This window comes from Lutjanus erythropterus, chromosome 10 (assembly GCF_056507025.1).
Source record: "Lutjanus erythropterus isolate fLutEry1 chromosome 10, fLutEry1.hap2, whole genome shotgun sequence".
NCBI classification, from domain to species: domain Eukaryota; kingdom Metazoa; phylum Chordata; class Actinopteri; order Lutjaniformes; family Lutjanidae; genus Lutjanus; species Lutjanus erythropterus.
Genome location: NC_139326.1, coordinates 5,762,112 through 5,786,966, shown reverse-complemented (window position 1 = coordinate 5,786,966; position 24,855 = coordinate 5,762,112). Strand labels below are relative to the sequence as shown.

Below are 24,855 nucleotides of genomic sequence, written 5' to 3'. Positions count from 1 at the left end.
AATAGAGAAAAAAAACTTGAGGGTGTCTTTAAATATCTTGTTTTGTCAGTACAAAACCCAAACATATTCAGTTTAATATGATTATAAAGCAGAAAAGCAGGAATTTTCTGTCATTTTTGCATGAAAAATAACTTTTAATCATTTGTTAAAATAGTTTAATAGTTTGATTCTTTTTTTTACCGCTTGCCCGATTGGGTAGTTGCTAGATTTACTTGTCCAACACGGCATTTTACTTTTACACCCTACTGGGTGAGAAATTAGCACCAGCCACCAGCCACATGCTGGTACAATATCAAAGTGACTGGTAGATTTTAAAAAGTTAATTTTCCCACACTGTTGATGAACACTGTATTGCTAATCTAATTTTAGGAAAACTGTCATGACCATATGCATAAGATCTGAGTTTAAAAAGTTACCTTTAGGACAGTATTTAAATAAAATCTCAATTAGCCCGATACATGTGTTTTCATATTTATAAATGATCGAAGGACCAGATTGAGGTTGTTAAATGGCACATTTCCAGGCTTTCTATTACACTGTTGGTTAAAGAATTTCTCACTGGCTTTTTTTTTTCAACAGTTTTAAGGAATATTGTTCAGTCTGTATCAGCCTGTATGAAGTCTTTTTTTGTCACACTGAACTGCATTGTTTCACCTGATTTGGAAGTGTCTCCAGGTTTAGGTCAAAAGTCGGTGATAAGCTTAGGAAATTAATGTATGCAAACAAGCTGAGAGCTCCAACAGTGCATGTTTGTGTGCATTGTTGTGCTGAAAGGGGCTGCAGGGGCGGGTAGGGGTCACAGCAGGTAGGGGGGGAATGTGGCACAACAAGTGGGGCTGTGTTTTCTGCCGCCAACTCTGCCTCCACCATCTTCCATCCATCCCTCCCCCTGAATCTCAGATCTGCTATTCAGCTGACTAACAATAGAAGAGACTCTTTCACGCTTGAACAATACTCTTCTCACCCCTGCCAGATACCCCCATGACACACACACACACACACTCCATACCCCTTCCAACTCCTTGGAGTGGTCTTTAAACACTCCCCCCTCCTCACACACACACTCCACCTCTCCGTCTTTCTGCTTCTAAAGGGTATGCACTCCCTGACAAGTGAGTGTAATCCTCTGGTGTGTGTGTGAGAGAGAGAGGGAGGTTTAGAGCGAGGAGGCGGGACTGTCAGCAGAGCTATTCATGTGTGATCTCTAGTACTCCTGTGCATTTACACTGTACAGCAGCATCAACAGAGGAAAAAAAAAAAAGACGAGGAGAAGAGAGGCTGCTTGGTTGAATAATACAGTAAGAAGTCAGTCATGAGAAGCAGTGCAGTGTGGGGCTCTGACGCGGAGCCAGGCTGTCTAGAGGAGAGGCAGAGGTGAAAAGGACGCACGGAGCATCTGGGATAAACCTGAAACAAAACACAGACGCGGCGGTTGCCATGGGGGGCTCCCTCAGCCAGCACAGGAAGGGCTCCATCAGCTCTCCGAGGAAGAAGAGCAGCATGTAAGACGAGATGTTTCATTGTTTGTTGGGTGCAAGTTCTTGATGAGACAGGGGAACTTGCACAGACAGAGACGCTCCAAAATAGCTGAAGGACAGCAGATCAGTTTCATGCTGAGATGGTGTTTGTTTGTCTTGCACGTGTGAATTCAGTGCTTCTGGAGGAGTGGGAGAGTTGAAGGGCAGTGCTGAGACCTTGATGCTTCCTGTAGAGATGGGGCTTTCCCTCCTTGAAATCAGCCCACCAGCACTGCACTGCACACAGCCTCTCCTGCCGAGCTGTTTTGAATGTGATTTAGGTATTCAAATTTAAGGAAAAAAGGAAGTGGTACAGCTGATGACGTTAGCAGAGAGGCTGATCGGGTCATGCTCCTAAACATAAAGGCATCTAACCCTTCGTTTCATTAGTTCTGACATTTAAACTGTAGCTTTTGTCGTTACAACAGTGGACTAGATTACGCTACTTTGAGCTATTAATTATGCAGCTGTGACCCGTATTATAAAGTGGTATTTTAATCATACAAGCAGCACAGTTTATTTCTGTCTGAGCAGTAGGGATTGGCAATATATATATCGTTATTATATCAATATCGTGAGACTAGATATTGCCTTAGATTTTGTGTATTGTTTGTCTGTATCCTGATATGCATAAGTGTTGGCTCTTCCTGGTTTCAACTCACTTCAGTGATGTCATTTGCTAAACTTAGCAGTATGACTGGGCGATATGTTTAATACAATGTATATCTCAGTACACACATTTTCTCTAAAATAAGAAAATGTAAATTCTTAAAAAAGTGCAAACAGAATTTTATAAAATATGATGTATTACTGTTGATTAAACCACTCAACAGTATATAATGGGGCTGAGCAATAGGGACCAAATCAAACATCACAATTAGAGCTGTAATAATTCATCCATTCATTGCTATCAATTATTAAATTGTTTACCACTGTCTTGAAAAAAATCCTTAGTCTTCTAAGAGAGTAAATTGACTGTCTTAGGTTTTGGACGCAAAAAGAATAAATTCATCGCCAGGTATTTTGCCAATCAATTTGGGTCATTTTTTTCAGGAAAAACCCTAAAATTCTTGTATTCCAGATTATTTATTGTGAATATTGTCTGATTTATTTACTCCTCTATGACAGTAAACTGAATATCTTTGGGTTGTGGACAAAACAACAGCTTTGATGACATCATCCTGGGCTTTTGGAAATGCTGATTGACATTTTTCACCATTTTCTGACATTTTATGGACCAAACAACTAATTGATTAATCAAGAAAATAATCCACAGATTAATCAACAATGAAAATAATCCTCAGTTGCAGCCCTAATCACAATATTTTTGACCAAATACCTCAGTATCAATATTTATTTATATTGCAAAAAATACTGTAATATTAACACAGTGAGACTTGGATATAATGACTAAATGTTAGAGGCTGGTAGCTACAACAGTCTGGTAAAGTCAGAAAATTACATCACTCACATATTACCCAGCCTACTTACCAAACTGTTCTAGCTGTTCTATTATTTACCTTTACCCACTTAGCAGTTTACCCAGCTGCAGCAATGCATCATATTCTGTTAGCCTCTATGTTTGCGCTGTTTGAGAATTTATGGTGTGTTATTTTAGAGAAAATCTGTACATGGAGATATTGTATATCGCGGAATAGCCTAAAAATATCAAGATATTTGTATTGTATAAGCCATAGACGCCATATCAACCAGCCCTGCCAAGCACGTACCACGTCATTCTGTTCTGTTCATGCAGTGTGTACTGTCTGTGTGATGTATGAAGTGCTGATGTCTGGAGCCTTCGTCTTGCCAAAACAAAACGACGGGGAATGAAGATGTTGAATGTTTGGATTTGGATTGGAAGATGTTGTTGCTGGGGCATTCGTCAGAGCTTAAAAGCACTTAACCGCCGTCCTCCCGCTTCTTCTTTTCTCTTTAATCCTTTTGTAACTGAGAGTGAGCCCTTTCACTTTGTCCTTCCAGCTGATCCCTGTGATGCTTTATACTGTATCTCCATGTTTAAAAGCTTCTGTAAGCCCCATGTCGCGGGAATACTTTTCTCTCACCACACGGCTAATCCATTATTCAGCTTAGTCTTTTTTTAAATATCACTGGTGTTCACTGCGGTTGTTCATATGAGAAACATACCGAAGCAGATGTTTTTGGGGGTGACAGGGAAACACAGTGAGTGACAGATAAGGCAAAGCTGCAGACTTAAAGGTCCAGTGTGTAAGATTTAGGGGGATGAGCTGTTTATGTCTACAGAGGGTGGGGGTCCTCTTCACAGACGCTGCCATGTTGCACCACCATGTTTCTGCAGTAGCTCAGAAGTAGGGGAACTGTGGAGTTTTTCTAACCACGGTAAAAAAGCAACATATTCCTGCAGGATGGCTGTTTACCACGACTGCCCAAATAATTACGGTATATTGGACTTTTTTTGAAAGATATGGTTAAAAGCATAACATGGCTCCCTTAAGGAACAGGGTAGTGCTTAATGTGGGGGAGCGAGCAGCACATTGAGAGTGATGGTGCTGCTGGCGGTGCAGAATTACACTTAGCATTAAGTTGTCAGTCTGGCAGTAAATGTACAGTACAGTTGATAAACCAAACACTGGCTCGTGGCCGTCATAGGTTCTCCTACACAGTTGGAAGGGGAGAAAGATGGTGACGTGTTTGCATTCTGGAAGCTCACCGCTTTGTGCCACTAAATCTAACTTAGTGGTCCTTTAAGGTTCTCAGACAAAGCTCAGGCTGAACAAGTTTTATTTTGACAGATATTGCAATGCAGTATCACTCATGATTTTAGTGGGAATGCTAATGTTTGCATTTCATTTTCACTAAAAAATATATACATAAAATTGATGATACTGTGCTGAGGTCTGTACCAAACAAGCATGTTCCCTTATGTATAGAGAACATGATTTGTAGGCTGCAGCATCTCTGAAGCAACACAATGCTTAATTTAATTCAAGACAAAGCCATGTTTAAGTCATGATAATTGTTATGTGGGTGTTTTTGAAAATCCCACATGAGCATACTGTTGTCTTGTGCTTCTGTGTTTGTGTTAGGGCAGGTGGGGGTTGGGGTCTTCCCTGTGGGAAAACTGGGAAGCCAACCAGCGTCGTGGGATTGCCGTTTTCAGCTTCCGGTCTAATTTTAGTCGGCTTAATCATCTGTTTTATGCCTTAACTGGAGCAGTCTTTGATGCGCAGTGAACTTCCTGTTCTCCAAAAACCCCCGAACATCCAGACAGTCCCTCATCTGGGAAGAGGCTGACCTGCATTTGGAGCTCATTTCTTGCTGCAGTGGTATGAATTCAGGCCAACGTGGGCTGAAAAGAAACTTTTATCATTAGAGAGACACGCTTTGGGAATAATACAAGAAGACAGGAACTAAATCTGAAGATGTACATTTAAATTATGCATGAGCCTACACTGACAGGATTTGCCAGCATGAAAGTGAAACTCACTGCTGACTCATGTTGAAGTCCATAGCTGAAAACCTTCATGTGCACAATATTGTTATCGAAAGATGATGTTTGAGTTACAGTGCAGGGAAAACCATTTAATATAGCTGAATGTCTTTGAATGAACATTAAATCTAGTTGAACTGGATTTAAAAGGCGAACAAAATGAATGGAAACACCATAAAGTAGAACAGTAGGGGGTGTGTTGTCTCCCTGCTCTGTGCGTGCATGTGTGCACAATGTACATGCACTTTTGTCTGGGAATTGTGTGCTCTTGTGTGGCTGTTGTAGCCAGGAACAATAGCTCAGTTGGAGTCTGTACATGACTCCTCTCGGATAAACCCCTCCTCTCTTTATCTCCTGTTCCCCCATTCTCTCTCTTTTTGTTTTATCATGCCACTGTCAGTTAAGTTATTCTAGTGCACTGCAGCTTCGGCTCCATTCAGACTAATTCTGTTCCCTCCCTGCTAGTTTTCTGCTCTGATTGCAGTTAATTGGGCGTTCTCTATTAAAGATGCAGAGATATCAGGGATGTAAACACAGCTGTGATTCCCAAAAGCACATCAAAGGCTTTGGAGCATCTGTCTCTCGCTATGCATTTTATCTCTGTGAGCCTGATGTGTCCTGGATAACGCTGAGCTGCGCTGTATCAACAAAAGCGGTACCTTATTTACCTGTGCGAGTCTATGTGCTGCCTATATGCACGTTTTCAAAGTGTAATGCACTCGTGACCACGACCCAGATGGTTACCATGGTGAAACAAGATCCTGTCAACTCCGTTTAAGTTCTGAAAGGTGACGTCAGACCTCTTATATATCTCCCTCGCTTTCACTCTCACATCTATTCTTCCCTCAACTCATTTTATATATTTTTATATATATATATATATATATATATATTTTACTTTCTGACACGGTGGCTGAAACTAACGCTGCTGTCTTTTAGATGTGATTTCATGAAAAAATCAGGTGATAGTGTCAGTAATTAAATGGAAATAAATCAAACAAAAACTGTGCATGCTGAAAATTAAAGTACAAACTAATAGAAGTCCTAGGAAGTCTGGAAAGAAATTAGACAAGAAAGACAAGAAATTAATAATCCGCTTTTAATTCATGGATACACCAACATGTTTCAACTCAACTGTGTCCTCAGCAGGGAATAGAGAAACAGTGAGAACAGGTGTTATATTTAAAAAGTAATCACACGTTTATGACAAGACCTGTCAAGTCTGTTCTGCCACTGAAAAATAAAATATAACAGTAGAAATATGAAAGTGTAAACTGCTATTGCATTTAATTTCTGAGGACTCTTGGTGAGAGTCCAATAACGACCACTAGATGGAGCCATAACACAGAACAAGCCGGCAACTGTGACCCACCAATCCCATTCTGTTCAGATAGAGACAGTTAGCTAGAGTAGAGTTTCAGAGAGTGCCAGCTGCTTTTAGAGATACACCAGAGGAAAGATGTAACGGTGGTGTGTAATGGAGTCATTTTGGTATTTGTTACCTGTAGTATTTCTGCTAGGTCACTGAGCTTACACGTGCATATATATCTCTCTCTCTCTCCACCGCTGTCTCTTCTGTTAATCTTTCAAGAATATGTTTCAGCGATAAGGCCATAAAATAAGATTAAAACAAAAATATAGCAAAGAGCTACAGCCGCAGCATCTGAATGATGCGGTCACCATGGCAACAGCTATAAATAGGCTATGTTGCCTTTTTTTTTAAAGGTGTAGGGGGTTTGCGGAGCATCAGCGTGGTTGGTATGATACTGGACGATACTGATAAATGCCAAACATACAGCTAACATGTGCACACATATACTGTAAATTAATGCCTTAATTGTATCCCCACGCAATGCTTATATTCACACGTACACACAGCCACATATTTATACATTTTAACAGAACATGTGCTGGAACATCATTCCCTTTATTCCCTTTATTATAAATATATTTTGTGCTGCTCTTTATTTCAAAGCAAACAATACTGACTCAAACTGTTGGCTGTTTGTATCGTTTCATTTCTGAACATAAGTCCTCCGCTGCACAACAAAAAATTAGTTTATTTGGGGTAAATAGGCTAACATATGCTGCCACATTAATCCTCCAAGCTGTCACCTTGACAAGATACTGCATGGAAGCTTTTACTTTGACAGTAATGATATACAGTACTTAATTTTAAAGGTCTGATGCATACATTGAAGCTTTCAATGCTGAAGCTCAAAAAGAAATCCCACAATAAACAGAATTCATTGTTTTTCAGCCTGAAGAATGTCAGTCAGATGGGATCAGGCCTCTGATGTGTGTTGCACATGTGTGTATGCCAACTTTATAGCCACTGGGGTTTAGACACATGACTATGAGCATGTACAGTACACTGTAAACACTGACATTTTTATTGCATTGCAGATTTGCTGTACGACATTTGCACTGTGTGAACGTCGATCAAAGTAGAAACATTTAAAGACCGCACTTTGTGTATTTCTTTGAATGTAACTTGTAATTGAAACAGGGTTTGTGCCAAAGTCTAAAATTAAGAGAATGAAAGCTGCAATTACGCACCACAATATGAAAATGTTAGACAGACAACATACTGACGACTCTGTTATTCCAGGAACTACTGGGTATAAAAGTCTATCGTTTGTCTGCAGGATGTTGATAGAGAGGAGGATTGTGAAAATAAAAGTGGCTCATCCTTGTGGAGGGCTGACTGTGCTCAAGGTCAGGGCAATCTGCCAATTACATTAAAAAACATCTCATATGAAAAGCTGACATTTTGGCCAATGAGGAGTAAACAAGTTTTGTGTCTAAAATGAAAAGGTGCTCAGTAATTATTTTTATTGTATAAAAGTTTTCCTGATTGTGGTGCTTGCTCTGTGAGTCTGTAGAGCTGATGTAGAGGGAGTTACAGTAGTCCAGCATGGATGATGTCCAGGCAACACACACACACACACACACACACACACACACACACACACACACACACACACACACACACTTGAACTGAACTTGATGCGAGGAAAGGTCACAGTTTGCACATGTGTGACCACGCCTAGACTCTTTTTAGTTCAGAGGGTGGAAGGAAATGCCCAATTTTGGAGGTGGTTCTAAGTTGGAAGAAGCTGGACTTCAAGTGTTTAAAGCTTAGATCTGCATCAGATATCACCCAGGTTCATAGCATGTTGTCTGATGTAGGCAGAAAAGTGAATGATGCTATGGGCATCGGGCAGAGGAATTTTCATGGCAGTCTTATGCCGGAGTTTTGTAATCCGGTTACATCGGCCTGGTCTTGGGAATTGAGGGGGAGGCAGAACTGGGTATCATCTGTGTATTAGCATTACACACAGCTGGGGCTGATTGAAATGTCATCAGTTTTACAGGTACAGGACGAAGGGCTAAGATTTTGACCAGATGCTGGCACTAGGGAAAAAGCCAGGAGGTTACCATGAAGTCATTACGATTCATCCTCTCTGCATCATAGATATCTTTACCAAACTTCATGGCACTCCATCCAGTAGTGGCTGAGATATTTCAGACCAGCATTGCCTGAGCCGTGCAGCTAGCATGTCTAAAAATAATCCCAGCTAATTGAATGTAAATCCACTCATTAACTTTTAAGATACCTGGTTAAGGAGCGAGGTGGAAATGTCGACCTGATGGTGGCGCTATACAGAAATGTCAGGTTTGTGACCCCCTGTCATTGTGCGGGGGATTGAGAGCAGAGATAAAACAGTCTGTGATAGTTGAGAAGCTTCTCTAATTCCCTCTCAGTGTGCGCACGCACACACACACACACACACACACACACACACACACACACACACACACACACACACACACACACACACACATCAGCATATCACATCACTTCTGTTGTGGTTCACAGACATGTTTATCATTGCTGATTTATTCTTAGCTCATAATAACCACACATGTTGCTATCAGTCAAAATGTAATTGATGAGCTGTGTCTCTGTGTGCCAAGATGGCAGCTCCTCGTCACATACGGGTGGACTGTCTGTCTTTCTGTGTGGGTTTGCCACTGTGTGTGCTGCTATTTGTGGTTTCAAGGTATTACATAAGAGCTGATTCTTTTCCCTCTCCTTCTGTTTTCCTCTGTCTTTTCTGTCTGTGGTTCATGTCTCTGCCAGTCGAGGATATTCCCGCCCTGTCTTCTCCTGCATGCTGTCTCTCCGTCTGTAAAAAGACGTGTTTTCTCTGTATTCATATGTATGTCCAGGGGCGAAATCACAATTTCAAGGTGTAGCAGAGTAAACAGTGAGGTCTGAGGGGTTTGCTTGCTTCAGGAAAGATCCTCTGTCCTCTGCAAGACAGACAGGTTTGTCCTCTCAGCTTTACTGACTGATAAATAAGGAAACAAAGGAGGGGAAGGAGACAATGTCAGGAATGTTTAAGAAAAACAAGAGACCATTTCAGATCCCAGCCCTGCCCAGAAACTCACTTTCTTTACATTTTCCTTTTAATGCCAGTTTTCAAAATATTTGCATCCTTGTTATCTACCTCTGTTTTTCTCTTGCTCGTCCTCCATTTTTAATTAATGCTGTTTTCCATCTGCCGTGCCTCTAATTTGCTCTATTTTTCAGTCCAGCTATCACAGATTGAACAGAGAGTCTTTTCTCTGTGTTCACCAGTGTGTGACATTATTTTTGACTGTGTTGGTGCATGTGTTCGTCTTTCTGCCCGCCTGTCCTGTCTCTGTGGACCGGCTCAGTGTGATCAGTGGCGGAGCTTCTGACTTTCTTTTCATGTTTTACACATGTGAGCGGTAAACAGCAGAAAAGGAAATTCATGTTGTCACAACACCATATGCAAGAACCATTACACACAGGTGACAGGTACGTTTCAGTAATTTAAAAAGTATTTTCAGCAGATAAGGCTGGCATTAAGCTGTGGAAGCTGACAAACACATTTTTAGATATTTTTATCACAAACTTCTCCCACAGTGGCAACTGCACTCTCCATCATCTAGTTTGAAACAGGCTGAATGACATCAACAATCCAGTATTTATGATAGCCTAACTAGAGCATTACACAAATGAAAACACATAAATAATATTCTTAGATATTTTATTATAACAAACAGGACATTTTTAATAACTAAAAGCAGGAAAGTCAGCAACCTTTGCAATCAAAAGATTTTTTTGACCCGAAAAAGAACAAGAGAAAGGGAAGTTACAGTAAACTTGGAATTACTTTACCAATGATAAATGAAAATTAAAATGTTAAAAAATAATAATAATGCTCATTTCCATAATAGAATTTCTTGTCAAAGCCTCAGGGACCCACTAGAAAGAGGTAAAAGAGCCACATATGGCTCTGGAGCCACAGGTTGCTGACTCCCAACCTAAATGATTTGATCAGAATCATATCACGTGTTACTTGCAGTTTATTTTCCAGACAAAAAAAAAGGTAGGATTTGGGACATCTGCTTGTAATTCAGACAGTCCTGAATTTCTCAGGACTTCTGGTCACCCTTAGATAATTTTTTTATGACTTAGGTTCTTTGGATACCATCGTTTTGCAGAGGTTGTGTTTGTTTTAAACACTGGACTATCACAGTATCGATTAGAGTTGCAAAGCTAATCAATATCTTATCAAAATCACAACATGGCCAAGAGCAATATCCATAAAGGAAAAATAAACAGCATTATCATGAAGTGCTGCAGAGATGCCGGAGCCTAACATGTTTGTTTGGTGCAGACCAGGAGTGTTAAAAAATATCCGTACACTTGAGTATTGTGACGTTATGTTTTGTGAGACTGTAATGATTCTCAGAGCTTTGAGATGTCAAGATTCATGGCAGTGATTCATTTGTGTTTTAATCCCCAACCGATAGATAGTAGTGTTGTTATCTTTCTCCACTGCTCTGATTGCATTTAAAAACCTCTCTTTTTTATGCGTATGTTGTTGTGTTCTTTATACGATGACAGTAATCATAATGAAAAATACTTGCAGTATTGCAATATATCTCAGTAAACTGTATTGTAATACTTGTAATGTGTGTTTTGTGGCCACGTCATCGTGATTTTGATAGTTTTGGTTTCAGTGAAAATTAAAATTCTGGTGCAAAATTGATCATCCCCACTAATCGTGCATCATATCATGTTTGCACTATCTGTAAAAATAATCACAGTTTGATTATTTATTATATCATGCAGCCTTAGTATCAATACATGACAAGATAAGCATCTCTAGTGCTTTATTTTTTCTTTCCCAGTTTAGCTTTTACACCATTGCTCAACCATCCTCCTCTTATTAGATTAGTCATGCACCATGTTTTTTCAAAGAACATATCTCTGCTGGCCTAGATGCATGTGTGTGTGTGTGTGTGTGAGAGAGAGAGAGAGAGATGTATAAATGCAAAAGCCTGGACTTAAAAGTTACATAAGCCATCCATGAACAGGCTCACAGGCACATGTGTGAGTGGGTGAAAGTGTGTGTGAGCATCACTGATGTGACCTTTTCTGCCAGTCTGATGGGAAGCTGCACCATTACTGTTAAATCTAGGTTTGCTGTATTGATCTGTTTGCTGCCTGACCTGGATATTTTCACAGAACAATAGATCCTCTGTTTGTTTGGTCACACATCGCGGAATTAACGGCTAAATTTCCAGCTCAGATGTTATCTCTCTCTGTGGATTTTAGTACGTATACACTGTGCCGTCTCAGTGAGGCCGTGCTGAAAATATCTTAGACTCCGTAGCTTTCGTCTCCCTTTTATTCATCCAGGGAAAACGGGCATAAGTGCTCTTTTTCGGGAAAGCTTTGTGTCACAATTACAGTAATCCACTGACTCGACTGGGAGCTGCCAAGTAAACAAACCATTAACAACTCAAATTACCTTTCAGACTCATTGTGTGCTGCCCAAACATGTCCTTCAGTCTTTTTAAATAAAAAGAGATAATTCCTGTTTTAAAGAAACAATGGTTCTAAAGGATGTAATGTTCCTGGAAAGCTATGGAAATAGATAGTTAGGACTGTGCTGCATTTTACTTTGGAGTTTTAGGAAATAAGGTTGTCCAAAGTAGAGATGGTCATACCATTTTTACCATTTTAATATTACTATTAGGCCTATGTTTGAAATTAACAATTATGAAATTATTTTCTCCCCAACATGTCAACAACGGAGCTTTGGCAACAGCTCTATGGCCTGAAAAGCATAAAAGACTGATGGTTTAGTATTTCAATAAAAAAAAAAAAAAAAAAAAAATGCATATCACAATTTTCTGGAGCCTAAAGTGACGCCTTTGAATTGCTTCTTTTGTCCAACCAACAGTCCAAAACCCAAAGAATCTTCATTTGCTGTCAAATAACGACAAAAAGTAGCAAATCCTTTCACTGGAGGAGCTGAAACCAGCAAAATTGAATTGATTAATGGACTAATTGCTACAGTTCTTATTGTATGGAAGTTTAAAATTCTGGTATCTTGACAACTCTATTAGGGAATTAGGAAGGGTGTAAGAGGGCAATGAGTTCATGACACAGCGTGAGCTCTGATGCAACCTTTACTTACATTGTTAAAGATTTACTGCTGGCTTCATCATTTCCTCCTTTTGCTCTTTTCATCTCCCCTGTCTTGAGGACACAAACGTCTGGTCGTCTGACAGAGTAGCCAGGCTTTGCCTCTTAAAACAGGAAGCACTGCCTCTGCCCCCCCACCCCCTCACAATCGACGCACGCTGAAAGAGAGAGGCAAACTCCCGCGAGCAGAGCAGAGCAGAGCGAGCCGATGTCTGTTAGCCAGCTGATCGTCCACCCAGACAGAGAGGGGAGGGGAGCAGAGAGAGAGGAGTGACTACTGATGCTCCAGTAATCTGCTCTGTGTGAGTCAGTGCTGTGGAGAGCAAAGCAGCAACAGCAGCAGCAGCAGCGTGAGACACGTTTTCCTCTCACGAGCGTCAACAATGCAGAAGAGCAGGATGGGAAAGCTGAGAGGAGGAAGTGAGCAAGCTGTATAGAAAGCAAGGGAGGACGAAGCTGACGTTTGGAGAGAGACAGGGAGGCAAGAGGACAGAACGGCAGCTTCTTATCCAGAGGACTGTTTAACATCACTGAAGCTGACTGACAGCAGTGACGATCTGAACTAATACAGAGGAAGAGGAAGTTTACTGTTACGTTTCTGAGGTGGCAGCAGGTTTAAGGCTCGACGTGGTGCAGGGATGTCCTGGTTGTCTCCGGTCCAGTGGGCCAAATGGACATGGTCGGCAGTGACGGGGGGTGTGGGGGACGAGGGGGAGCCCACATCCCAGGATGACGGAGACAAGTAAGAGGGCCTGGCCAAGATGTCTGTGTGTGTGAGACAGAGAGAGTCAATATTAGGACTGCAGCTAACAATTATTTTCATTATCAGTTAATCTGTTGATGATTTTTTTGATTAACTGATAAGCTGTTTGGTCTATTAAATGGTGAAAAATGTCAATCACTGTTTCCCAAAGCCCAAGATGATGCCTTGTAATGTTTTGTTTTGTCCACAACCCAAAGATATCAAGTTTACTGTCAGAGAGGAGTGAAAAAAACAGGAAATAATCATATTTGAGAAGCTGAAATCAGAGAATTTTTGGGGTTTTTTTCCCCTTAAAAGATAGTTCGCAATTAATTTAAAGGGTAGAAACTAATAGATGAATCATTGCAGCTCTCTACTGTATACAGGAGGCAGCTGGTTTACAGGTGGTCAGTTTAAGAAACAGGGTTGCAAATTTTGTGCGTTTTGCTTAACTGTTAGTTGACAACGGTGATAATTGTTTAATCGATTGATCATTAATAATTTCATTTGACAAAACTATGTCAAATGAAGCACAGTTACTGCCATTTCTAGACTACTGATACATTTTTAATTGATTAAATTCTTTTTATATATATGTATATTTTTTGCGGGGGGTTATGCCTTTAGTTTGAGGTGTGCAGCAGAGGGGTACAGGTGGGAGTCTGGGTAGGTGGGGCACACACTCTACCAGCTGAGTTACCAGGACGTCCCTTTAATCGATTAATTAATAATTGTTAACTTCCCTAAAAGTGGAGATTATCTTGAAAGGAAGGAGTGATTTTCTGTATTTGCTTCAATCTAAACTGCATAAGATCGATTGTGTGCATGTGTGGGTGTTTGTGTGATGAATGCAGATTCCCCTGAGTCAGACTGACAGGTGGTGGACACACACGCACACACACACACACACACACACACACACAGACAAACTGATGCTGTGGTATCACCTCAGATTCTTTCCTATGCTATGGATCCCAGTGGCTGGCTCATGCTGTCATTGGCTAAAAACAGATTCTTAGTCAAAATACAGACACTCAAACTACTGTTTTGTGAGTCCCTGCATCCTGTTTCTTTACGAGACTGTCTAGGCCTGGTTTTTTATGTGTGTTTGAGGCTGAGTGTGTGTGTGCGTGAAGGCAGTTGGGGAACAGTTGCTAAAAGTTGGGGGAAGGGGGGAAAAAAGCCACAGTTTCCAGAGCTTTTGATTCTTTTTCTGTCCATTTCTAGTTTCTAAGTAACCATCCAAGATCGCAGCCGTTGGGGCCATCACTGGGACGTGGTCCAGTGTGTGTGCAAGTGTGTGTATGTGCAAGTGTGTGTGTGTGTGTGTGTGTGTGTGTGTGTGTGTGTGTGTGTGTGTGTGTGTGTGTAGGGTGGGGGGTGGGTTATGTATATGAGGATTAGCTCTGGATGGTGGTGTTTGTATAGAGCTCCAGCGTGTGTGAACTGGTATCAGAGATGGAGTGTGGTCGGGTGTTGGCACAGTTCGCTGTGTTTCTTCATGTGCTGTTTTTCATTAGAGTGCGGACGTTTTGATGTGTGTGTATAAGTGGCTGGGAACGGGTACACACACACACACACACACACACTCACACACACACACGCACAACCACACAAAACTCTCACTCTCCCCGTCTCTCCCTTCCTTTTTGTCTCCACGGTTTGGAAATAAATTTGGGCTGGGTGTCTAGGCAGCTGACACAGCAGACCAAAAGACTCTGTGTGTTTGGTGTGTGTGTGTGTGTCTGTGTGTGTGTTTGGACACAGTGTGTTCTTACTAAGGAGCAAAGGATGCAGGTGGCCTTGTAGGACTTTGCTTCCTCTCCTCTCCCTTCCTCTGACTTCCTTTAAAATAAAAGCTGCTTGTTTATTTTGAGCTTTTGACCTCTGAGGTCTATTGTTTTTTATGTCACTTGAAGAAAACAGAAGATTGATATTGGAAAGCTGATGCTGGTTTGTTTGAAAGACTTTGACACTGCAACACAATGCAGCGGCCTTCATTGTTACATGTACCATTTAATAGCTGTTTGTTGCAGTTATATGTTGTTATTTGGACCACTGGTTCCCAACCTTTTTGGCTTGTGGCCTCTTAAAATGAAGCTCTTTTACATATAATCCCTCATCAGTTTGCACGTTTGTAGTTTGTGAGCAGGTCAGCTGAAGACTGATTTACTTTCATTTTATACGTTTTACAGTCAGGGTTCTCAAAGTTTTCTTGTCAAGCACCTAAATGCACAGACCCCCAATTTGAAGCTAATAAAGTCTTCATATTCAATCCATGATCAAACTAGGATCTCTATAAATTATAATTAATCAGATCAACCAACTTCCAAAAAGTATGATAAAAACTCAGACGCCTGTTTTAATGCCCAGAAAATCCAGTTATTAATTAGCCAAAGAATAGAGGAAACTCTTGAAACAATAAACCAAATTTCACGTAGTAGAAACGTTTTTGTTCCTGCTTTACTTTTAACCACCCCTGAGATTTTTCAAGCGACTCCCTGGGTGGGTCCAGACCCCAGGTTGGGAACTACTGACAACAACATTTTCAATGCCTCTCTGTTCTCACAGACACTAGACTGTTGTTTGAGAAGCAGGCCATGCAGTTTTGTTTTCATCACATGCTCTCAATCGCTTTATGAGAGTTTTGGTTTTATGAATCATATTTGTCAGTTGGAGCACATTTTCAATTTCAAACTGGAGATTTCATCTTTAGTTCCACGCGAGTTGCCAGACACTCAAGCCCAGATGAAATCTCTGACCTCTGTAAGTTTCTGTCTCTCTCTTTTCTTTTTTGTGAAAGATGTCTTGTTAAGGTCTTCTCCTGTCTCTCTCTCTCTCTCTCAACAGTTCAGACTCAGAGGGGACCTTTGAGACTCCTGAGGCAGAGTCTCCAGGTGTTGTGAAGCTACTGAGCCAGCTGGACAACTCCAACCACACAGGTGAGATGGCTCAGCTGTTTGACCCAGTGCTTCTATAGCAGTTAAACTCCGTCACGCCTGAACAGTACAGCTGGCTATCAAGCCTCAGTATTGTTTTGGTACTAACTGAAATGTGTCTGTCACACAGACTGAAAGCAGACAAAGAATGCCTGTTCAGAACAATAATGTTCTTTACTTACATTTTGATGAGATAATTCCTGTATAATTCAAGATTTCATGAGGTTTAGACTGTGAATGGTTTAGAGAAAAGTATTTGTGCGGCTGCTTGTTTTTAGAAATTAAAGAGTAACTTGACATCGGGCTGAAGATCACTGAAGAGGGCCTGACAGGGGGAGGTGGGTTGGTCGGGTGTGGTCAAAAGTGTGCTTTGTTGCATCTGTAAACAAACCCAACAGTGATGTCACAGCGTCCTGCAGTGCACCTGTGCATCACTGCAGAAAGGTGGGGTTTTTTTCTCGAAGCAAAGTTTCAGTGAAACCTGTTTTTTTTTTTATCTGTATCAAAGCTCAGGTGGCATATCAGCTCTATTACAGGAAAATTTAAAAGACAGTACCCTGCCTGATACTTCAGTGGCATAGGTGTGAAAATGTCCACCATGTTTACCTCATAAAATGATCCAGATCCAGATCAGGGCCAAGAGTGAGGACAGACTCTCAATTTTGTTGTTTTTTAAAAAATACTTTTTTGTCTTTTTATGGCAGGACAGCTGAATATATGACAGGACAGGGGGTGTGTGTGTTGGGGGGGGGGGGGGGTGGTGACATGCAGCAAAGGGCCACAGGCAGGAGTTCAACTTACAGCTGCCCTAAACCTACTTTCCCCCAGAAATTTAGATTAGTGGACTAATCTAGATGTAAGAAAACACTCAGATGGTGGTAAACAGTGTCACAGTGGTTTGCTGAGTGTGGCTAACATTAGCAGTACTTTCACCAGCAGCCTGCTCTTCTTGCAAAGTAACGTCCACATGCCTGTGTTAAATGTGGCTCTGCATTGCTCCAGCTCGTACTGACACAGCCTACATACAACCTTATTTTCATTTCCTAGATTAAAATACAGTACTGCCAAACCTTGCTGGTTTAACGAGATGGTGTAACACATTAGACACAAAATTTAACCAAACGTTTAATTGACTGGACAAGTAATCACGTACATTCCTCATCATTAGTACATGGAAACAATGCCTTTTTCCCTATGGACACCATTAGTTTTTCTAGTATAAATGTGATGATCATCAGCAGGTTAGAACTGATTGTTTTCATCAGCCTTTCTATCATTATCTCATTGCAAGAAATCTTAAACTTCAGCAGCCTCCTCCTGTTTTTTGGCAGATATACATCAAAGAGTCAATTCATGCAAATTACAAACAAAAACATTTTGTGACTCACCTCCTTTCTTATCACACAGATAGTTTTAGTTTTATTTGACTGGTTTTGGAGATGCTTGTCTTCCAGATAAGGGGTAGTGTTTTGTTTTTGTTTTGTAATTTCGGTGAAGCGATACTTTAATTGCAGCATACTGATGCCGTCACTCCATTTCTGTAGCAATATGTCGTTCACCGCAGCGTCAGCTTGCCTGCTTTTGATGGTCGCACAGATCTTGGATCATCTTACTGTTGTCTTATTCAGACGTTTTGTATGAAAAGTTGTCTGCAATATAAATGAGCTCTCTCCTGTTCGGCTCAAACTTGTAAGTGGGCTGATAAATGGATAGTGGATGAAAGCCTGTTTGACGCTGCCAAAGAGGCCCGCCGCTTTCTAATCCACAGCCCCCTCCTCAGTGCTCCCCTCCCCTCCCACTGCCCTGCTTTCACCCACACAGACACACAAGTACCACACTATTACCATAACAGATAATCTGGAGGGCATCTTCTCTGCTGAAACTAGCGCTTTTATACCACTGATGTATGCAAACTCTGTTTCTGCATCTGCTTTCATCAGAATAACTGACTTCGACGTGTAGCGGACTGAATTAGGATGAGATTGGTCTGCGTGTTTTGGATGGCTCAGCTAGTTGAAATTAAACACGTCTTGATTGTGACATATGGAAACGCTGTGCCAGATAATCACAGAGAGATTAATGTGTTTATTATTGAATCTGTTTGCAGACAATAGCAGTCTCCTTTTTATGCTAAAAGGGTCACATGTTCTGTGCGAAATGTGTGTTAGTTTCATAAATAAAAGATGGTGTGTGTGGAGAAATTGATATTCTGGTTCAGTGTAATTAGACTTTAATGGCTCAGCGGGGAACAACCACAGGCTACAATCTAACTGTACGTACCGTTGAAGCAGGAAACCTTAGACAACTATTTGTCTACCTGCATACTATCTGTTTCTCTCGCTGGTTCTCAGTCTCACTTCCCTCTCTTTCTCTTTTTCCCCTTTTTTTTTGCAGAGTTGTGAAACTATAATAAAGCCTGATGTTGTTTTTGTTGCTAGGCCACGTGGTGCTGTGTACTCTGCATGACTGGGTGTGGTTCCTCTACATCTGTTCCCTGTCTCCGAAGGGTGTGTGTCTGAAAGTACCCAGATTTTGAGCAGAAGCTTACATAAACTTTCATTAATTGAATGCGTGATGTAATAAGTCAAACGCTGGCCGGCGGTCATGACAAACGATGTGACAAGCTGTTACCCACCCAAGGTGAAACCACAATGACTTCATTCATGTCGAGGAGAAGTACAGGAGAGGTTACTTCACTTTTATTATTCTGTGTAGCTGTGTGAGTTTTTTTTTTTTTTTACAGTGTGCGTGGGTGTATTTTTTCAGTAACAGAGAGTCCTGTGTTTGAGTAGCAGCGGTGTGACTCAACAGAGACCAGCCTGCTGCTGTGGTCGTTAGCTCGCTGTTAACGGGATGTGCGAGGACACAGGATGTGAAGGGCTCCGAGAGGAAGCCAGCAGCCATTTTAAGTGCTCTAACAGGAGATGGAGAAGACATCGCTTCGAGTTTAAATCCCCAAATGACAGATAAAATCATTAGTACGTGGATGTCACGTTTTACTGTTTTTGGACAGAGATGTTGGAGGAAGAATGAAGGTCTGTTTTTTCTCTGGCTCAGGCCTGGAGTGGTTCTCTTTCTATCAGAGGTGTGGACTCGAGTCACATGACTTGGAAATGAGTCAGACACGACTTGAACTTAAACACCAATGACTCTTAACTTCATGTGGACTCGAGCCTTTTGACTTGAAAACACTTCATACCTTACACCGAGCCAAAAGATTAAAAAATATGTTATTTAAAAATGTGCCACAGATCAATTCATTCCCCTTCATTTCCTGAATCAAGTAACGTTTTCGCTATACGTTCTCAGGAAGTCGACACTTAATTTCCAGAGTTCACTTTGTTTGAACCAATCCAACAGCTTCCAATGAAGTCGCAGGAAAGAACAATAAAGCGCTAAGATAGTTAGTCAGATAGTCAAAAAGCAAATTTCAGAATGCAATACCTGCAGATCGGAAATTGCAGATGGAGACGTAACAATTTCCGTCTTTGTTCAGTCAGTATTTGGCAAGAATATCCAAACATCTTGATAAATAATCCATGGCTACATCATTAGTTCAATGCCACTATGATTTCACCTGCATAACCTGATAAAGCGGTATAACTAAAAAAAAAACTTAAAGATTTTACGTGGTTTATATCCAAATTATTTTACCTCATTTTATAACTTTTACCCTTTAATGCGTGGTAATGCTTAGCTAACGTTAGCTTAAATGCTAAGTAACTTAAATCATTGAGGCTGGCAGTTCACTGTTACATAATCACTTTCTTAGGACTCAAAACTCAAAGTTTAAGACTCGAGACTCACTTGCAAAGACTGGAGACTTACCTCTGACCTGAAGAACAACGACTTGGCCCCAACTCAAACTTCTACCTTTCTTATTGGCAAGTATATACTTGCCTTTGGCCAAATAGTAAGTTTAAATGTTTTTAAATGTATTTCATATTAATTCTATGCAAACAGCATCGATTTATGCATCTTATTTAAGCCTCCTGTCATCTTAAAGCAGCTATAAACTAGATTTTTGTTAACAAATAACAATGTAAAAACAGTATGACAGTATGAAAGGAATTGCTCATAGTCATGAAGCTGCAGACATACTCTGAAACTTATAGATGAGTCAGTAAGCAACTATTTACCTACAAGTTTGCCATATCAAATTAAAAGGTGATACTTGTTGTAGCGTCTGGATGATGGTTTGGCTGAGACTTGTGAAGATTCACGTTGTTAATCAAGACTGCTGAAACAGTTTGATGTTTTATATTTCAAAGTGATTTTGTCCCCCTGTTGCTGCACCAGTAAATTCCCTCCCATGTTACGTGAAATGTTACATTTGAATTTTCTCAGTTGGGAACTCATTTAACCAGTTTTTCCTACACCACATTAAAGCTACTTCAGGCACCTTTCATGTTTTGTTGATTTTGGAGGCCCCTGTGGACAAAAGTGGTAGTGTTCATCTGTAATGAACTGAGACTGTTTCATAAGTAGTTGAAGTAGCTTTAATGAAGGATAAGTTCATGAAAGGTTTCATTTCTCTTTAGTCTCTTTTGTCTTTTCTCTTTTGGTTTGTTAAACTCAGGTCCAGTGTGTCTCAAGTTGACATATTTTTTTTCCTCCCTGCTCCACTATTGTAACTTGTCTGCTGTAGCAGAAGGTCCCTGACTCAAAATTCTCCTGTTAATCTGATGACCGGGTCCTTGAAAAGGTCTTATGTGATACAAATGTTGATTTCTTTACTGTGCAGCCCTCTGTCATAAGTAGGTCTCTTCTGATCAGGGTTTGTTGTTTTTACTTTTTTCCCTTCTTATCTGTATTACATGTCTGTTACCTCTGTTTTTTTTTAGCGTGAAGCACTTTGTGAGATTCTGCTCTTCGTTAACTTATCTACTTTTCTTCCCTTTTCACAGTTCTTCCCGATGTTACAAACCACTTCCTGGACAAGAACTTCAACCAGGGTGTGGGCCCAGTTTCATCCGAAGAGGTTGATTCCCTGAACAACCTCACAGGCTCCTCGCCTGATGACAGCAGCTTTGGTTTGGACCAGAACCTGAACCTGACCATCAGCAGCAAACCCAATCCCGGCCCTGTCCAGCAGCCTCAGGCCCTCCGGCCCCCGTCGCTGTCCGTCCTCTCCCCGCTCAACAAACCCGATCCCTCGGAGGTGGACGACGAGGCTCCGGTGACGTCTGACTCCAGCCCCGACTCAAACTTGATCCCCAGCCATGACGTTTGCATGGATCCTGACTTGCTTAATGGCAACATGAACTCTGACACGGTGTTGTCAAACTCAAAACTGACCTGTGAGAGCAACAGCGCCATCATCACGTGAGTAAAACGTCAGATAAAAAAAGGCCAGTCCTCCTCAGTGTGCGGCTGAACTAATATGACTCACAGATTTTCAAGCTGAACAAACGCTGCTCTCTCTTTTATGGCTGTAGGGAACGTTAGTGAATGCTCTCCATTGTGCACAATGAACCTGAAGTGTTCTCATTTTAACCGACTGTGGAGACCTGTTGTGTGTGTTGTTTCTCTCCTGCACATCCATTCATTCCTAACCAGCGTTATTATAGTTTTTAGTGTTTCATTTAACCACATTTAGTTTTTTTTTTTCATTTTAGAATTTCACTTCACTTTTGTTTTACTCCAGTTTTCAGTAAGAAGTGTTTTTAATTTGTTTGCATTATCACATAAATTCTAATTTCAGGCAGTTTTTCAGTGTTCAAAGCTGGATGAAGTATTTTTTTAATAACTGTTTTGTGTTTGCTGACAGAAAATGTTTGAATGGTAAAGAGATGTTAACGTGTCAAACACTGCCCTCTTGTGGCATTTTTCAGTTAGCTTCCTGCTAAAGCAGAATCATGATTCACATAATCTTTATTCTGTCTGTTATTATATAATCCTCCAGCGTTTTGTGATATCTACAGCAACAAAGTGCTGACAGTAACTGCTGTTGCTGGTTGTTTTGTGCAATCAGATTCATTTCAAGTTGATTTTTTTGTCTTTTAAACTTTTTAAAAGCATTTAAATAAATATGTAATGGGTTACATATAAGCCAGAGTATTGTGTATACAGTTCATTTTTCCATTACTTTACATATTGCACATATAGCAGCCTTACAGTTTATTTTATTGACAATATTTAGTCAATCTAGTTATCCTGTGTTATACGCAGTAATTTCTGCATGTTGGCTTCTGGAGTCAATAAGGAAAGGAGTGGAATAAAAAACAATAGATATGTAAAAAAAAAAAAAAAAAAAAAGAAAATAAATGTAGAAACACAATGATGAATAAATAAGATGATAAATAAGTTTTTTTTTTAGAATAAAGAATAAGAATAAATAAAGGTGGAGTCTGGTGGAGTCCTTCAAGGAACAGCAAAAGCAACAGGGAGAATGAAAATAAGGCATAACAATAAATAAATAACATTGTTTAAAAAAATCCAAAGATATACAGAAAAGATTTATATGAAACAATAAAGAAATATACTTTTAAAGATATATGAATAAACATATACAGAACAAATAAATGTGAGAGTAAATGAAAATGCAAACAGTACAATAAATCTTTTATATTTTATTTCTGTTTATATTTCCACATTCTCTTATTCTGTCATAGATTTATTCCTTTTTTTTTTTTATAGCAGTCTTATGACTTCATAATGGCGTTCTTTTTATATTTTAGATGTTTATCCTGAGCTGTTAGTTTGTCCTGGAGTCGACACTTATTAAAAATATTTTCATCATTTCTATATGAATATCTTACCTGTTTTTACATATCAGCATCACACTTGTTTAGGAGTTTTGTACAGTTTTAATGTTTTTTTAACAAGTTTTTACTCTCTAGTTAAACCAACAACTCTCACCTGTCTACTTTCAGTCTTTTTTTCATTTACTAAACTATAATAACCCTGCACTTTCTCTCTTCACCTTGTGTTTAACCCCTGTCCCGTCCCATCTCCTCTCCTGTGTCTTTCCTTCCTGTTCCTTCCAAACCTGTCATTCTGTTTCCCTTCTCGCTCTCTGTGTGGCATCAGGACTGCTGAGCAAGTCCATTTCCTCTGTGTTCTGTTGTAAGTACTGTAAAACCGTGTGTGTGTTTGTAACGTCAGTCTTTATTGTCCGAGCCCAGGCGCGCTCCACGGCCTGCTGTGTCACCCACCTGACCTAAATTTTTGTTCCTTCGCTTTGTGAAAACAAAAAACCAAGTGTATGGAGTAGATGTGGAGAGTGGAGAAGAGAGAGTGTTAGTGGAAACCCTGTAATTCCCTCTAATGCTCTTTGCAACTGGTATTGCTCTCATTTCAAATTGGCAACAATCTCTTTGATTAATCTGCTTTTTCTTCTGCGTAATTCAACCTTTTAGCAGAGCGCACGCACAGAGCAGAGCAATGAGGTCTGGCTGTAAGGCTTTCTGTCTCTCCTGCTTTTCTTCTCATCATTACATCAACCCACATGTACACACATACAGTGGTACTGATCTTCTTAGTGTTGATGACACTGATGTTCTTATTGACCTTCGTTCTCAGGAACTCCTGCAAAGTGAAGCAGAACCAGCCGATGCAGAAGGACTTCAGCGGACAGGTAAGAGCTAATAATGTGTCCACTGCCATTCTGACTCCTGTGGTAGTTTTAGCTCTTGAAAACCGGTAGTATTAGATCTTGGAAAAGTAGTTTGGTAGCATTTGAAAAATGGTAGTATTAACTCTTGGAAAGTGGTAGTATTATCTCTTTAAAAATGGTGGTGTTATCCCTCTAAAAGTGGTAGTATTATCTCTTTAAAAGTAGTAGAATTATCTCTTTAAAAGTGGTAGTATTATCTCTTTAAAAGTAGTAGAATTATCTCTTTAAAAGTAGTAGTATTATCTCTTTAAAAGTGGTAGTATTATCTCTTTCAAAGTAGTAGTATTATCTCTTTAAAAGTGGTGGTATTAGCCCTTTAAAAGTGGTAGTATTAACCCTTTAAAAGTGGTAGTATTAACTCTCTTGATTTTGTTGTCTGCTGTTTAAGGACGACCATCATGGAGACCACGCCACAGACGAGGAGAAGTTGGCGAGCAGTGTCGGTGTCAAACCAGACAAGGATGAAAGCAGTGAGTTAAAAGGATCAATGAAGACTGATTATAAAGTTGTGTTATGTGCACATGTTACAGTTCACACTGATACAGCAGTGAACAGCTCAGTGAGGGACTCGACTGTACAGAGATCAGATAACTGGATGTTAAAGTTTAGACAGCTCCTCTCGATCAATACCTCACAACGAGATTATCTTTGCCTGCAAGCACAACATTAATCATTAACTTTACACATCTTTTCACGCTGCAGTGAAACTTGTGACTGCGTTGGTCATGAGCACCATGGTAGTACAGTTGTTCAGAGCAGCAGGGCAGTATGTTTGTTCCTGTTTGAGGAGACCGGTTTTGTTTTTATAAAACATTCAGATTATGTGATCACACAGGTGGCCTCAGGCTGCGTGTGACAGAGCTGTGGTCACTGACCGCTCTCACTGTTACTGTTGTGTAACGGTGCATCGTTGCATCAGTGGCTTGTGGCTTCACTGTTTTTAAAGGCACAACGGTTTTGTACTTTTAGCAGCACCTAAGAAAAACACAATGTCTGAAATAAGACCCGGTTTCTCGAGATAATCCACAGA

At 40.4% G+C, this 24,855-nt stretch overlaps 1 protein-coding gene across 4 annotated transcripts in view; it reads left to right on the top strand.

The window, feature by feature from the left end:
• Positions 1–24,855, top strand: part of LOC146319913 (transforming acidic coiled-coil-containing protein 1-like) — a 32,359-nt gene that overhangs the window by 1,207 nt on the left and 6,297 nt on the right. Inside the window, exons 1-5 of one of the 4 annotated variants that reach the window (XM_084728017.1) lie at positions 1,182–1,502; positions 16,119–16,210; positions 21,115–21,532; positions 23,732–23,786; positions 24,214–24,295. In XM_084728017.1, the coding sequence (XP_084584143.1) occupies positions 1,438–1,502; positions 16,119–16,210; positions 21,115–21,532; positions 23,732–23,786; positions 24,214–24,295 (712 nt within the window). In that variant the 5' untranslated portion in view covers positions 1,182–1,437. Of the gene's footprint in view, positions 1–1,181; positions 1,503–12,724; positions 13,269–16,118; positions 16,211–21,114; positions 21,533–23,731; positions 23,787–24,213; positions 24,296–24,855 lie in introns of those variants that run through there. The other 3 variants (XM_084728016.1, XM_084728015.1, XM_084728018.1) reach the window with 3 other exon arrangements.